We start from the raw sequence: 16,863 nt of genomic DNA, 5'->3' as shown, positions 1-16,863 counted from the left end.
AAATAATAATAATAACTTTTATCAAGTTAACTTATCTATGCTCAGTATTTTTGTGGGAGAAGCCCAGTTGGCCTGGGGTTTGTCAGGGAGACAAAGATTCCAAAACAAAGTGAGTCTTTTAGGAAAAGTAGGCCTGTGATAAACCAATAAGGAGAGGAAGGGCATTCCAGGACAGGGAATAGCATAAGTAAAGACACAATGGCAAAGAGAGCTTGCCTAGTGTGAAGATCTCCAGGGGCAGCTTGGGGTGGGGGATATTACTCCTGTAGGCTGTGCTTAAAGAGTGTGGACTCCACCCTGCCCACCAGAGGGAGCCCTTGAAGAAATTTAGGCAGGGAAGGGGCATGGTCTGAAGAGTTCTAGAAAGATCACTGTAGTTGGGGTGGGTATGCTGGACTTCAGTAGAGGCCGCAAGCCAGGAGACCAGTTAAGAGGACATTGAAATAGTCCAGGCAGAGGCCAGAGAGGATTCAGCTGATCCAGTGCCAGCAGGAATACAGAAGATGAAAAGATGGGAGCTAACCATGCCTCCCAGAGTCCTGGGTTAGATCATGAGGAAGGTATGAAGTGAGAAGAGAAGAGGCGCCCAGGGAGCAAAGGAAGCAGCAGAAGCCAGAAAAGTAGGAGAAAAACTAAGGAAGACTGGAAGCTGGAATCAGGGAGAGTTTTGAGAAAGAGTGAGTGGTCAATAGCGTAAATGCATTGGGGATTGTTTTTGTTCAAATGGAGGAGGTACCTTATTGGCAAAAATGGTACCTTGTCGTTTTAAACTTCTGTTTATTTGAATATGGACAGAATTTGCTATTTTTTTATTTGCTTATTTCCTAAATGTATCCCCTCTTACATATAAATTGTATTTTTGTGTCATTGGCCTTTTACGTAAGATAGAATTTGAGGCACTGTTTTCCATCAGGGAATTCTGACTGGTCGTGAGAAGTTTCAGGAGCTGGGTCTTACATACAACTGATGAATCACTGAACTCTACCTCTGAAACGAATAAAACACTGTATGATAATTAATTGAATTTAAATGTTTTTTAAAAAAGGTTCAGTTGCTAGCAGTAGACTCGTTTTTTCTTTTTTGTTTTTTGTTTTTTTAATGAAATTGTTTCTGATCATTGAATGTTTTATTCTCTTCAGAGTGTTCACTGGAGAGAAGCTTTGAATATCCTGAAGCTGGTAGTGTCGCGATCTGCCAGTCTTGTTTTGCCTTCCTATCAGCACAGTGACCTCTCAAAGATAGAAATACATCGAGTGTGGACCAGTGCCTCTAAGGAATTACCTGGAAAAACCCTAGACTTTCACTTCGATATTTCAGAGGTATGTTATCTGTTTCTGTCAACCTTAGCAGGGAGAATTAATAGCAAAGATCACAACTAGCTGCCTGGGAAACAGACACTTATTTTATGTTTATTTCAAACTAAGTTTTCTAAGGCCTAAATTAGGTTGTTTTTTAAGAACACATCAAGTGTCATATTCATTAGGGCTCTCAGCTGACAGCCTCTAAAAACAGAAGTGAGCACCCGTTATTTTTTAAAGGATTTTTTTAAAAGATAACTTTAAAAACAGAATGATCTTAAGCATGTTTAAAGCATGACCTTCACTCCTTCTTTACCCGACAGGTGTCATGTCCTATCTTTATATCCACAACTTTGCTGTCCAAACTCCCAGCCGGACCAGCAAATGACTGAGATTGACAGGAATACAGAATCTGCCTTTACAGTTGCTTCCCCAAACCATGCTGCTTTTTAAACCAGTACAATTATCTAAGGTCTTGCCTCGAGGGAGAAGGGAGGGAGGAGGGAAGGAACCAGTGAACCAAACTAAAGAGTCAGGGAGAGAAGAGGGGGCAGAAAGTAGCCAGGCCTACCCGCTCCTGCTTGAATGGACATTTGGGAGGCCTGTACTTAGTCTAAGATGTGCAAATACTTTACTTTCCTGTCTCGTGTACCCCATGCCCCATAACCTCGCCAAAGCAGAAACTACTTTCTGTCCATTTTGTAACCATGGTCTGGTACAAGAACGGTACTTAACAAATATTCTTCAGAACTGCTGAATGAATAAATTCACTGAAAGAATAAACCAGATCTGGTTATGTGAAACTTATTTGCTCTATTAAGTAGGTTGTAGCCAGGTTGGGTTTCTTCACACAACGGTCTCATTGCCCCTTCAGTACCAAGGTTGAGATACTCTTTTGCTGCCCTCATGATTCCTGCATCTGTATTTAGTATGTGTATGATATTAAGGTATCCAATCAATTATTTTTTAAATTTTTAACATTTTTTTACATTGCTGAAGGGAAAAGCTACTTTTACTCCTTGACTGAAGTCAGTTCTGTTCGAAAGGGGCACAGAAAAGAAGCAGCCAGTCGGCTGCACACCCCAGGAACAGAGCTGCTCCAGAATAAAAAGCTGGAGAACCAGATGAAGAATTTCCAACTGGTGTCTGCCACCTGGGGATAGAGGGGCAGGCCCACAAACAGGGTTCTGCAGCAAGGCTGACTACCCAGCCACCACACACCAGCATGAGAAAGGAATTCTCGGGAAATAAACTTCTAAAGTGTTGCCCAAGTACCTGGCCATGAATTTACTCATTTAAATAACTGAAAAGGGGCAGCCCCGGTGGCCCAGCAGTTTAGCGTCGCCTTCGGGCCACGGGTGTGATCCTGGAGACACAGGATTGAGTCCCACGTGGGGCTTCCTGCATGGAGCCTGCTTCTCTCTCTGCCTGTATCTCTGCCTCTCTCTCTCTCCCTCTCTCTCTCTCTCTCTGTCTCTCATGAATAAATAAATAAAATCTATAAATAAATAAATAAATGAATAAATAAATAAATAATAAATAAATAAATAAATAAATAAAACTGAAAAGATAGAACCAATTTAAATGAGTTTTTAAATAACTAAGATTTAAAGGTTGAGAAGAAGGAAGGAACTCTGGTCTCTGGTTATAACAATAAGGAATTCTTTTAAGCTCAAATATCTGAAAACTATTTGCTTTCCTGAATGTTTTGCTTCTCATCTTTATCAGTGGTTTCTAGAGTATGTTTAAGAACAAGCAATTGGATTTGTTTTCAGCTGCTAACGAGGGTAGGAAAATGTTGAAGATGTAAAATGATTTAGAATGTGTTTGAACATCAGGAAAATGAGTCTACTTATGACACTGAACTTGTCTAAGTTTTAATCAAATAAGCAGGGCTTGGCTGCTGCTGGGTAGAGTGCTCCCATAGTACACAGAACTATCAAACAGATAGAACATGAACTTTTGTATTCCTTTTTTTGTCAAGACACCAATCATCGGGAGGCGATACGATGAGCTACAGAACTCTTCTGGACGGGATGGGAAGCCCAGGGCCATGGCCGTTACCAGGAGCACATCCTCTACTTCATCAGGCTCCAATTCCAATGTTCTTGTTCCTGTAAGCTGGAAAAGGCCTCAGTATTCTCAGGTATAGAATTCTAGACTTCCAGGATTGGAAAGGAGTTCAGGGGGACCTATGAGCCCAAATGCCCACGTGATAAGGGTTTCCTCCAGCACCAGCCTGACATTGCCCATCTTCTGGGCATCAACACTTCAGTGATGAGGATCTTATGGCATTCCAAGGGAACCTAGTTTATCTTGGAACAGCTCATTACATTGAGTTGAAGTCTGACATTTGCTGCCTCGGCCTGTTGGTCCTAGTTCTCTTAAGACTTAGATGAAATGAGACCTCTCTTACACATGGCAGCCCTTCAAATGGATAAAGAAACCCCACCCTCTCTGCCACTCATCCAAATGAGTTCTCTTTTCTCCAAACAATGCATTCTTAGTTCTCCCAACCAGTTCTACATGATAGGGCTGCACAAGAATACAGAATCTGCCTTTACAGTTGCTTCCTCAAGCCACACTGCTTTTTCAACTAGTAAAATTGTCTAAATTCTTACATTGATGGAGAGGGAAGGAAGGAGGGAAGAGATTAGCAAATGTGCTAAGGAGTCAGGAATTAAAAAGAGGGTAGAAAGTAGTCAGATCTACCTGCTGCTCCATGAATGGACATTTGGGAGGCCTGCGCTTAGTCTAAGATGTGCAAATGCTTTGCTTTCCAGTAGCCCTTCTGACTGCTGTCTCCTAGGCACACACTCCATTCATGGTGTCCATGGACAGTCTGAGGAAAATAGATTTGTGTTAGAACATAGTAGATTTAATGTAGGTATGAGGAAAGCATTTCTAATGCTGAAAGTTGTAACAGACAAGAAAAGATTATCAAGGGAAGTCATGAGTATCTGCTGAAGAACCCAGGGGCTGATTTTCACCCCCTTCCCTGGGAAAGCTTAGATCAACACTGTCCAGTAGAAACACAAAGTGTGCCTCATTTTAAACTTTCTAATGGTCACTTTAAAAAAATTAAAAAGAAACAGGTAAAAATCATTTTAATAACATTTTATTTAACTAATATATTTCATATTATTTCCATGTGCAGCCAATATCTTGCAATTATTAATGAGATATTTTGCATTCCTTTTTCATACCAAGTCTCTGTGTATTTTACATCTCAGTTCTCACTGGCCACATTCCAGGGACCATAGTCCTATGTGGCTAATGGCTTACAGTATTGGAGCAGATTTGATCACAGGACCCCGTGATTAAAATGTGTTTGTGTGTCTCTTTTCCAGAAGAGGACAAAAGAGAAGTTGGTGCACGTCCTTTCTCTGTGTGGCCAAGAAGTAGGATTAAGCAAAAATCCATCAGTAAGTTCTGTCATGTATCATGTTTATGTTGGTACCATATCTTTTTTTACCTTTGATCTCTTTTAGCTTTAAAGAAGTCTGCTGTGAATTATAGGTATGATATCCACCATCTAGATCAAACCCATACATTATTTCTCTCCACCCTATGCTTTTTAACGTCCTTTAGTTCAGAAACAATGAATGATTTTGTTGCTCTAGTTTCTGCAAATAGTTCTTTTCCTTGTTTAAAATTTCTTGATTTTTTATAAATATGCCCAGATATCCTTAAAATATGTATACATCATTCTCTCCTGCACCACCATATTTAATATACATTCCTATGCAGTGTAATTTTGCCCTGTGTATGCATACCTCTTCCTGTGATGTCATTGTTTTACTTATGCACAATAGGGATGGAAATAATGATATATCATTATGGGGTTTTTCTCTTTTAAACATCCACTGGTGTTACAGTTAAAACAACAACATGCCATTGGGCTTTGGAATAAATGAATAATCACAGTATTAGAATTTAGCTTCTGAAGCTTTTAAATAATTTAGAAAATTCAAGTTGTCTGGGAGTCTGTTGTAGCAAAAGGAAAAAAAATCTCAGGGTCTGGTTTCAGGGGTATTTTTATTTTGTCTATATCTCAGCGTCTTTGCGTCTTTGTTACCAACAAAAAAACTAAATAGCAAACTAAATAATTTCCCAAATCGAGTAAGAATTAGCAAAGAGTTGTTCTGGGAAGCTGTCTTTCCAATCTCAAAATGAATCTACTAGTGTAATTCATGAGCAGGTGAAATGTTAGAGGCTCATATATATTCACTCAAGTGCAGATTAGTGTTTCATATCATTGGGGAAATGTGCCCCAGCCAGCCAGCAGCTGAGCTCGGCTTCCACCGAAGTCACCTTTTTCATGTTATTGATCAGTTAAGGTTTGTTACTGCTCCCACGACATTACATAGCAGGGAGGGAACAAGGCAATAGTAGCAGGGGCAGAGGGAGGAAGGGGACCAAGGGCACTTTGCCTCTGCAGGGCAGCTTTCCAGAGAGGGCCATCTCCTACTGCCATTCTGGCTGGTACTTCCTGCTCAGATCCAAACTGCCTGCTTTCTGTGCTGAGGCTCTTCTAGCTACAAATGTTTGTCTGGAGCATGTTACAGATAGGAGACACAGCACTGACTGGGAAAAGGAGCCTCCAACTGAGGAAATCCGAATTCTAGCCCCATCTCTTATGAACTAGCTGCCTGGCCCTCGGTGCTGTTCCCCTCATAGAGCCATTTGCAATCCCTGTGCAAACTGTGTGCCATGGACCATTTTATGAGAATGTAATGCAAATCACAGGACTATTCTCAAACACTGGAAGAAAAAAAGTATACTTAAAACCTATTCGGGATGCCTGGGGGCACAGTGGTTGAGCATCTGCCTTCAGCTCAGGTCATGGTCCCCTGGAATCGAGTCCCGCATTGGGCTCCCCACTGGGTGCCTGCTTCTCCCTCTGCCTATGTCTGTCCCTCTCTCTCTGTGTCTCTCATGAATGAATGAATGGATGAATGAATGAATGAATGAATATATAAATAAATAAAATCTTTTTAAAAAAATAAAAATAAAACCTATCATTCTTTTTTACTTTTGAGAGACACTTGTTATATTAAATGCATATAAATGATTTGCCTACTTTTCAAGGAAGACCAGACAATATAATGGTTAAGAAAATCATATTAGTCACTTTATATAATATCAGTCTGTGTGGAATAGACCACATACTGGGTCACAAATCGGGTCTGAACTGATACCAAAAGATTGGGATCGTCCGCTGCATATTCTCAGACCATAATGCCTTGAAATTAGAACTAAATCACAACAAGAAGTTTGGAAGGACCTCAAACACGTGGAGGTTAAGGACCATCCTGCTAAAAGATGAAAGGGTCAACCAGGAAATTAGGGAAGAATTAAAAAGATTCATGGAAACTAATGAGAATGAAGATACAACTGTTCAAAATCTTTGGGATGCAGCAAAAGCAGTCCTAAGGGGGAAATACATCGCAATACAAGCATCCATTCAAAAACTGGAAAGAACTCAAATACAAAAGCTAACCTTACACATAAAGCAGCTAGAGAAAAAACAGCAAATAGATCCTACACCCAGCAGAAGAAGAGAATTAATAAAGATTCGAGCAGAACTCAATGAAATCGAGACCAGAAGAACTGTGGAACAGATCAACAGAACCAGGAGTTGGTCTTTGAAAGAATTAATAAGATAGATAAACCATTAGCAGCCTTATTAAAAAGAAGAGAGAGAAGACTCAAATTAATAAAATCATGAATGAGAAAGGAGAGATCACTACCAACACCAAGGAAATACAAACGATTTTAAAAACGTATTATGAACAGCTATACCCCAATAAATTAGGCAATCTAGAAGAAATGGACGCATTCCTGGAAAGCCACAAACTACCAAAACTGGAATGGGAAGAAATAGAAAACCTGAACAGGCCAATAACCAGGGAGGAAATTGAAGCAGTCATCAAAAACCTCCCAAGACACAAAAGTCCAGGGCCAGATGGCTTCCCAGGGGAATTCTATCAAACGTTTAAAGAAGAAACCATACCTATTCTCCTAAAGCTGTTTGGAAAGATAGAAAGAGATGGAGTACTTCCAAATTCGTTCTATGAGGCCAGCATCACCTTAATTCCAAAGCCAGACAAAGACCCCACCAAAAAGGAGAATTACAGACCAATATCCCTGATGAACATGGATGCAAAAATTCTCAACAAGATACTAGCCAATAGGATCCAACAGTACATTAAGAAAATTATTCACCATGACCAAGTAGGATTTATCCCCGGGACACAAGGCTGGTTCAACACTCAATGTGATTCATCATATCAGCAAGAGAAAAACCAAGAACCGTATGATCCTCTCATTAGATGCAGAGAAAGCATTTGACAAAATACAGCATCCATTCCTGATCAAAACTCTTCAGAGTGTAGGGATAGAGGGAACTTTCCTCAACATCTTAAAAGCCATCTACGAAAAGCCCACAGCAAATATCATTCTCAATGGGGAAGCACTGGGAGCCTTTCCCCTAAGATCAGGAACAAGACAGGGATGTCCACTCTCACCACTGCTATTCAACATAGTATTGGAAGTCCTAGCCTCAGCAATCAGGCAACAAAAAGACATTAAAGGCATTCAAATTGGCAAAGAAGAAGTCAAACTCTCCCTCTTTGCCGATGACATGATACTCTACGTAGAAAACCCAAAAGCCTCCACCCCAAGATTGCTAGAACTCATACAGCAATTTGGCAGTGTGGCAGGATACAAAATCAATGTCCAGAAATCAATGGCATTTCTATACACTAACAATGAGACTGAAGAAAGAGAAATTAAGGAGTCAATTCCATTTACAATTGCACCCAAAAGCATAAGATACCTAGGAATAAACCTAACCAAAGAGGTAAAGGATCTATACCCTAAAAACTACAGAACACTTCTGAAAGAAATTGAGGAAGACACAAAGAGATGGAAAAATATTCCATGCTCATGGATTGGCAGAATTAATATTGTGAAAATGTCAATGTTACCCAGGGCAATATACACGTTTAATGCAATCCCTATCAAAATACCATGGACTTTCTTCAGAGAGTTAGAACAAATTATTTTAAGATTTGTGTGGAATCAGAAAAGACCCCGAATAGCCAGGGGAATTTTAAAAAAGAAAACCATATCTGGGGGCATCACAATGCCAGATTTCAGGTTGTACTACAAAGCTGTGGTCATCAAGACAGTGTGGTACTGGCACAAAAACAGACACATAGATCAATGGAACAGAAGAGAGAACCCAGAAGTGGACCCTGAACTTTATGGGCAACTAATATTCGATAAAGGAGGAAAGACTATCCACTGGAAGAAAGTCTCTTCAATAAATGGTGCTGGGAAAATTGGACATCCACATGCAGAAGAATGAAACTAGACCACTCTCTTGCACCAGACACAAAGATAAACTCAAAATGGATGAAAGATCTAAATGTGAGACAAGATTCCATCAAACTCCTAGAGGAGAACACAGGCAACACCCTTTTTGAACTTGGCCACAGTAACTTCTTGCAAGATACATCCACAAAGGCAAAAGAAACAAAAGCAAAAATGAACCATTGGGACTTCATCAAGATAAGAAGCTTTTGCACAGCAAGGGATACAGTCAACAAAACGAAAAGACAACCTACAGAATGGGAGAAGATATTTGCAAATGACATATCAGATAAAGGGCTAGTTTCCAAGATCTATAAAGAACTTATTAAACTCAACACCAAAGAAACAAACAATCCAATAATGAAATGGGCAAAAGACATGAAGAGAAATCTCACAGAGGAAGACATAGACATGACCAACAAGCACATGAGAAAATGCTCCGCATCACTTGCCATCAGGGAAATACAAATCAAAACCACAGTGAGATACCACCTCACACCAGTGAGAATGGGGAAAATTAACAAGGCAGGAAACCACAAATGTTGGAGAGGATGCGGAGAAAAGGGAACCCTCTTACACTGTTGGTGGGAATGTGACCTGGTGCAGCCACTCTGGAAAACTGTGTGGAGGTTCCTCAAAGAGTTAAAAATAGATCTGCCCTACGACCCAGCAATTGCACTGCTGGGGATTTACCCCAAAGATACAGATGCTGTGAAATGCCGGGACACCTGCACCCCGATGTTTCTAGCAGCAATGTCCACAATAGCCAAACTGTGGAAGGAGCCTCGGTGTCCATCGAAAGATGACTGGATAAAGAAGATGTGGTTTATGTATACAGTGGAATATTCCTCAGCCATTAGAAATGACAAATACCCACCATTTGCTTCAATGTGGATGGAACTGGAGGGTATTATGCTGAGTGAAGTAAGTCAATCGGAGAAGGACAAACAGTGTATGTTCTCATTCATTTGGGGAATATAAATAATAGTGAAAGGGAATATAAGGGAAGGGAGAAGAAATGTGTGGGAAATATCAGAAAGGGAGACAGAACATGAGAGACTCCTAACTCTGGGAAACGAACTAGAGGTGGTGGAAGGGGAGGAGGGCAGGGGGTGGGGGTGAATGGGTGACAGGCACTGAGGGGGGTACTTGACGGGATGAGCACTGGGTGTTATTCTGTATGTTGGTAAATTGAACACCAATAAAAAAATAAATTTATTAAAAAAAATATCAGTCTGTGTGCAGGAGAGCCTGGATAGCAAAACATTTAGGTTCATTTGCAGTTCATTTCTAGAAAGTTCTGCTGAAATGTCCCAGTGGAAAGAACCTAAATACAGAAGAGAGGTTGAAAAGGTTAACATGCAAAAGATCTCAATAGGAAAAAAATGTTTTGTTCTGTTTATATCAACAGGAAAGGAATTTAAATATAAATTACAAGCATGGCTGCTCAGACACTCGTCTAATTCAAATGAGCAAGGACTATACTTTTTGGCTTCTGTTTCTTATTCTTCAGCATTTTCTGGTTTATCTCTGAAATGGTTAAATCCTTTGCCCTCACGAGTCATTCTACAATAACATATCTTGGTATTGGTAGCCTTTAAAATATTATGTGACAGTATGTTTGTGAAATATACGTGCATGTGTACAATTTCTAACCTCAGTTCGGAAACAGTGGAAAATTTCTTGGCTGCCCTAGTTGGTCTGTGAACACACACTCAGTTGTCACACTCACACATACAAACACACACCCAGGTGGGATCCAGTATTCATCCATTAAGCAGCAGCAATGTGACTCGACTCCTGTGTGAACTTGCATCTTTGCAATGAGTTTAATTTGAAGGCACCTGTCCAACATAAATAATAAAAGAACATTCTAAAAATACCCACTTAAGGAATTAGGTGTGCACTGGAAATAGAGGTCCATGAAGAGCCAATTACAGTTTTTGTTGCACAAACAACCAGAGGGAGACTGGTCTCTCAGGAGAGGACTCTTGTGATTTGTAGGTGATTTTTTCATCGTGTGGGGACTTGGATCTACTTGAGCACCAGACGAGCTTGGTGTCTTCTGAGGACGGCGCCCGAGAGCAGGAGAACATGGATGACACAAACAGCGAGCAGCAGTTTAGAGTCTTTAGAGACTTCGATTTCCTAGATGTGGAGCTGGAGGATGGAGAGGTACAGTCTATTCTCTGTAAAAATAACCCACTCAGCCTTTCCTTGACTAACGAAAATGGTTTCTTTTTACCCGCTAAATAATGAGGTTTTTTAAGTCTTTAATTGGAAAGCTGTAAACTTTATTTTGAATCAACTTATTCAAAGTACAGCAGCTTAACTTGGGCAAAAGTTACCACACCCTTCCTGTCTGAGTCCACAGCATAAGCTGCCAAGTTATTTCCAAATGGCAAAGATCTGACATTTAATGACCACACAAAGACTGTGTGTATGTGTGTGTGTGTTATGTGCAGTCCAAAGGTGAACTTAAAAAAAAAAATCACAAAAATAGTCATGTTCTGAGCCTGTTCTCAGGTATCTGGGTAAAATATGCTAAGCATCTAATTATTTTAAAAGCAAAATTACTCTAATTTGATTACTTCAGAGCTTGCCTGCTCCAACATGAGACAGGAGCCTAAGGGCTTCAGCATTTTTGTGATGTTTAATGAAATCATTACATCTTGAAAACAAGACATAAGACCCAGGAGAGCTCCGTGCTCTGCTCTGGGTTGGTAGCTAGAGTTCCTAGACACCTGGAGCAGCTGAATTCATGTCTCAACTGGCAAATGCAGATTCATGGATTTGAATGATAATTATGGTAAATAGGATGCTTTCGGTTATTAATCATGCTTCTGAAAACTGGAATTAGAAGGAAGGGCATCATTCTGACCCTCTCATTTCAGTAGCTCAGGGGCATGTTCCAGCTGGGGCCAAGAAGTAGGATAGTAGATAGTCTCCCCATGGAGGAAAACAAAATTGACCACTGGGAGACTGCCATATGTCAAAATGCCTGGTACTGAGCTGGCTCTGGTGTTGCTTCACATTTAACTAAACGCACTGATTTTCCCAAAGAAAGGGCTTTCTGTCGGTCTTACAGTTAAAATGGAGGCCCATATTCAAAGTTTATTGGATCCCATGATGGGTAGGCGCCTCCTGACTAACTATAAACTTGTGAGAAATTGTGCATCCACTGCTTACCTTCCCTAAAAGGATATGATTGCAGACCAACCCTCTTATGTTGAGATAAGGCCAAGAAGTGATCTGCTTTTGTTCCTCTCAGCCATGGCCTACCCTGGATATCTGGGGAGAATTATGTCCTCAGAATGAAGAATGTTTTCTTTACCTGTTCTTTCTGTAGAAAACAAGTTTAGCAGACCCAGTCCTGAAAGAGTATAAAGGCACTGACTGTAAAGCATCTTTAAAACAAATGTCAGCTTTTCACCTTGAATTATTCTAGAACCTGTAAAAAGTATGGCAGACTTTTCTGTTAACTTTAATAAGTGATAACAAAATTAATCACTGAATATGGTGAGGATTGTTTTTAAAAGTCTAAATCAAAATTCAGCCATTTAGAATACTTTCGAAATGTCTCAGCCAGAGCTAAATGGAATGTCAGAAGATTACCTCCCTGATTTGGGCCGCCAACTTAATCTTTGTTCCTAGGCTAGAATTCAAACTTACCTCTTTACTCTAGAAGTTAAAGTAATGAGGGAAAAACTTGATGAAAAAAAGAGGGGCATCATTTTCCAGTCTCAGCCAAAAGGAAAAAAAATGTATTATGGGATGTGACCTAGCAGAAGTGATATAAACTAAAGAAATCAGACACAATTTCAGAACTAACAAATTTGATTTCTGTTAAAATAAAGGAAGGAAAATCTGAGGTGCTTCTCATTTGAAAATAAATATTATACTAATGTTTTCTAGAGACAATAAATAAGGAATACTTCATCTTCCTTCTAGTGTTCTATTATTATCCTAGCAGGCATGAATTACAAAAGCATAGTGATTATTTTATCTTACAGGATCAAGATTTTATAAGAAACTTAAGAGTGTGAAAATATATATTTCACCCAGATAAAATAAACTATATGAGAATGTTTTGCTTCTTCCCAATAAGATTATAATAAGGGCTTCTAGCAAGTTTACAGAGTGGTGGAATAAAAATGCTAGAGCTTTCGGTTTAGGCAGGTCCAGGTTGGAATTTCAACTCTGCCACTGACCTCACTTCATACCCTTAAACGTGAGTGCAATTTCTCTTGGCTCCCTCAACTATTAAATGGGTAGGATAGCTGCCTATGAAGTTGATGGGGGGATTAAAGCTTCTAACATAGTGTCAGGCACATAGCAGGTGTTCCTTTGTACTGTCATTGGTGAATAATTTCAGCATGTTCTCATTCTGAGAAAGCCAAACATATCTGGCATCTAGAGTAAAACAATTATCAGAAAAGACAAGTTTTTTATGTCTATTTCTTTTCATTAAATAGTCTCATAATTTGTTGACTCATATCTGTAAATGGTTTGCCTTAGAACTTTTCAGAATCTTTAAAAGATGCTGTGTCCTTGCTATTAATTGCACATCAGCAGTGAACACATCATGACCACAAACACTTTAGCTTTGTGAGATGAATCAGGTGATGCCACCTTTTTTTTTCCCAGTTGATGACCATCATTCGTTTTCTCACAAATAAAAATGTAAGCATTCACCTCAAAAAAAAGTGTTGAGCACAAGTTGCCAGTCACTGAAGTGGCAAGCTATTTCAGAAATTGTATTTATGATTTCTTACCCCAGCTACACTATCCGCCCCTAAGAGGATTGGAATTTCTGGTGTTTGGTACTGATTTCTCTCTTTGGGGGTTTGTGTAGATCTTTACCTTTTTCTTTTTTAATTGCATCTACCGGAGGCTATATTGTCAGCCCTGTTTATTGCTATTGTGTTAAAACTAAGATAAATGCACTTGAGTGTCTTTAATATAATCATTTTAAATAGACCTCTTATTTGTTTTTCTGTCCATTCATTCTGCTTCCAAGGAACTTCAGGTAAGATGATGCTATCTTTAACTCAGATACTCTAAGTAGATGTTTTGCATCATTGCGGATTTATAACAACATAATTGCTTTTTTCCTCCCTTCTAGCATTATGTATGCCTATTTGCGTGCATATTTACGTTAAGGTGTGTGTGATACAAAAAGTATCTTTCTTTGTTATGCCAGTATGGAAAATAATTTCTAAACTATAAATACAAGATACTTTTAAAATCTTGATACACCTAGGCTAAAAGTTGCATAAGTCTATCTCTTGAGAGAAAGTGAAGTTTTAAATATGATCTGTGGAAACCCTACAATTTCTGGGAAGGCAGCTATACAACTGGTTTGGTTGTGTTGTATTAAAGGGGAAGTCAACAAGATGCATCTAACAATATACCACAAACACTTGCAATCAGATCCTTTCCAGGCATTAGGAGCTATCTCTGGCGACTATATAAAGTTTCATCCAAATGAGACCATTTCTCAAGTAAAAGGGGGTGCTAATAATAATTGCATCCAGACAACAGGCACAAACCAGGACCATCATGGGAAAACTAAGATCACCCTACTATACTTCTGTCATGTCAGACTTACTCTGAGAAAGTGTATATTTGAGAAAATATATTTTGTCATGGTATACCTATGTTCTTTCAACCATACTTACTTGACAGAATTCTAGTATGGAAAAAATTATTTCAAATATTATTTCCAATATCTCTAGAATGTTCAATCACTAATATTTTCTCATCTCAATATAAATCCTGAGTAGTTATTTAAGTTTGATAACTGACAGATGCAGATTGTCTTGAATAATTAGCCATCTCCTAAATTTCTCACACATAGAAAATCCAACATAATCAATAAAACACTGTTTTGGCTTTTAACCTTATATGTTGACTTTTAATAACCACACATGTGAACTTGAGCTAGACCGTAGCACTATTGACTTTTAATAACCAGACACTTGAACTTGAGCTAGACTATAGCACTACTGCATCTCAATTCTTCAGCCACCACCAGGAAAACAGTTTCAACACCTTGCCTCTGATGGAGCTACTGAATCCTCTAGAAAGACATCCAGATATTTTTCCTGTAGGAGCAGCCTTCCCTTGCCCCTAGTTCTCATGCCTGGTTCATTCAGGTCTTCATCAGAGGTGTAGTTGTATCAGTAGGAGCAGCTGTCTGTGCCCAGTGTAGCATTCCCTGACCCTAGACACCTATATTTCTCTGTAAGCTCATGGTTCTGTCTCGGGTTCAGCGTGCGAGACTTCCAGAATTTTTGCCTTAGATAGTTAATCCAACCCATTCACTGATTTGGTGCAAGAGAATCAGCTTTAGGATTTATGTTTTAAATCTTTATTTATATATTTCTTCCAGCAATGTACACATTTTTCTTTTTCTCTGTGTTCTTATTCTTTTGATCTTTTTCACTTCTTTACACATTGCATTTTCTTTTTCTTTCCAGAACTCTTGCCTCTTCCACCCTTTTTTTTTTTCACTGAAATAGCTATTTTAAAATGCCAACACAACAATTAACCTTTCCTACTAGGAAATAAAATATTTGATGACAATTTATCATAGCAGATGCAGATAAAGGTATAGATACAGATAAAACAGCAGATACAGTTACTCTTTATAATCAAATAGTCCAAAGAACAATCATAAACATCATACATGGGGATAAATAATGACAGTAACCTTTGTATCAGATCCAGAATGTGTTTAGGTTCTTACCTATTGCCTTCTACCATGAGTAGCCAAAAAAGACTTCAGAAAAGCTAAGCATCCATTATATGAGAGATCGACTTACTGAGTTCTCACCAGAATAAGGTGTTTGTTTGTTTGTTTGTTTGTTTGTTTGTTTGTTTGTTTCAGCAAACAAACCTTCAGACAGTGTTTCAAGTGACTTCTAAATGAAAGGATCTGGGCTAGATTTTGTTCAAATTACCTATTTATATAGGTTAAAACTTGCTTATCAAGAAGCTGGATATTATTTCTCTTCCTTATTCCTGTTTTAACAGAGAGTAAAATAAAACCCAAATTACTTTCTAGGAAAGGTTTTTGTGCTGGAAAAATACACTTAATGTGAGATGGTCTATAGAGAAAGTCTGAGATACAACTTAACACTTGCATTGCCACTTAGCACAGTTCTCTGTAAATTAAAAGTTCAAGTCAGTGATAGGGTTTGGTACCAAGTCAATCATTGCAGGTCCAGGAAAGCAACTATTTTCTATGTTGGGACAATTATTTAAAGATGAGTCTAAAGCAAAAGTCAAGCCATGCTGCTCTGGCCTCTGCATAGTGCATGATCCGTCAGACTTTGCCCAGCTGCTATCAAATATTCTTTTAACTCTGCATTTGATCTGCGAAAACCGCTGTAGCAGGAACAGGCTGGAATGTTTACCTAATGCTCTTCTACTTAATACCCAAAGGATGTGGAATGTGCTACAGCATAGCTCCTACTTTTCTCCTTCCAAAAACAGTACTAAACGGGCCGGGGAGGGGCACACCTCTTTTGAGATTGTTTTAATATTAATAGTCTCTTTCTTACAGATTTTTAGATACTTATAGAGTGTACCAAAGTCACCTTTTAAGAAACATGATATCACCCACCAGACCCAAGAAAAGTGTGTAATCACTTCTACCTACGATTTAATATGCGTTTAGGTGAAAATAGTATGCTTTACTACCTGTCACATCATGTAAACAAAATGTTTGGAACCAAAGTAGATGAGAGCTTGAGAGTTCATAATGAAAGCATTTATTTCTAAGCTATGACTAATTGAATGTGTGAAGGTGTGAGCGCAGGAAGATTCTGGCATAAAAACCAGCTGATGGTGTGATTTCAGGGTGAGAGTATGGACAATTTCAACTGGGGAGTGCGCAGGCGTTCTCTGGATAGTTTGGACAAGTGTGACATGCAGCTTCTGGAGGAGCGCCAACTTTCAGGAAGGTCTCCCAGCCTCAATAAAATGAACCATGAGGATTCCGATGAATCCTCTGAAGAGGAGGACCTCACAACCAGCCAGATCCTGGAGCACTCCGACCTAGTAAGTAGGAACCTTCCCACCATGAGAAACAGGAGATTTATTTTTGTAATTGAAGCAGTAGCATGGTTTCCAGTTGCTGCTAGAGAAACTTTGCATAGCTGCTAACCTAAACTCTGAA

General features: G+C 39.2%; 2 protein-coding genes across 9 annotated transcripts in view; one reads left to right on the top strand and one right to left on the bottom strand.

Moving 5' to 3' along the window:
• Nucleotides 1-16,863, top strand: part of FRY (FRY microtubule binding protein) — a 428,614-nt gene that overhangs the window by 371,114 nt on the left and 40,637 nt on the right. For all 8 annotated transcript variants that reach the window (XM_049101157.1, XM_025462552.3, XM_049101154.1 and 5 more), the window contains 5 exons: nt 1,140-1,319; nt 3,283-3,444; nt 4,649-4,723; nt 10,683-10,853; nt 16,545-16,745. In XM_049101157.1, the coding sequence (XP_048957114.1) occupies nt 1,140-1,319; nt 3,283-3,444; nt 4,649-4,723; nt 10,683-10,853; nt 16,545-16,745 (789 nt within the window). The remainder of the gene's footprint in view (nt 1-1,139; nt 1,320-3,282; nt 3,445-4,648; nt 4,724-10,682; nt 10,854-16,544; nt 16,746-16,863) is intronic.
• ZAR1L (zygote arrest 1 like) overlaps nt 4,017-16,863 on the bottom strand; it is an 88,556-nt gene continuing 75,709 nt past the window's right edge. Inside the window, exon 4 of the mRNA XM_035718510.2 lies at nt 4,017-4,140. Coding sequence (XP_035574403.2) covers nt 4,048-4,140 — 93 coding nt within the window. The 3' untranslated portion in view covers nt 4,017-4,047. The remainder of the gene's footprint in view (nt 4,141-16,863) is intronic.

The sequence above is a fragment of the Canis lupus genome, chromosome 25 (assembly GCF_003254725.2).
Source record: "Canis lupus dingo isolate Sandy chromosome 25, ASM325472v2, whole genome shotgun sequence".
Lineage (NCBI taxonomy): Eukaryota > Metazoa > Chordata > Mammalia > Carnivora > Canidae > Canis > Canis lupus.
Note: the sequence above shows the minus strand (reverse complement) of the source record. Positions and strands in the feature narration are given on the sequence as shown.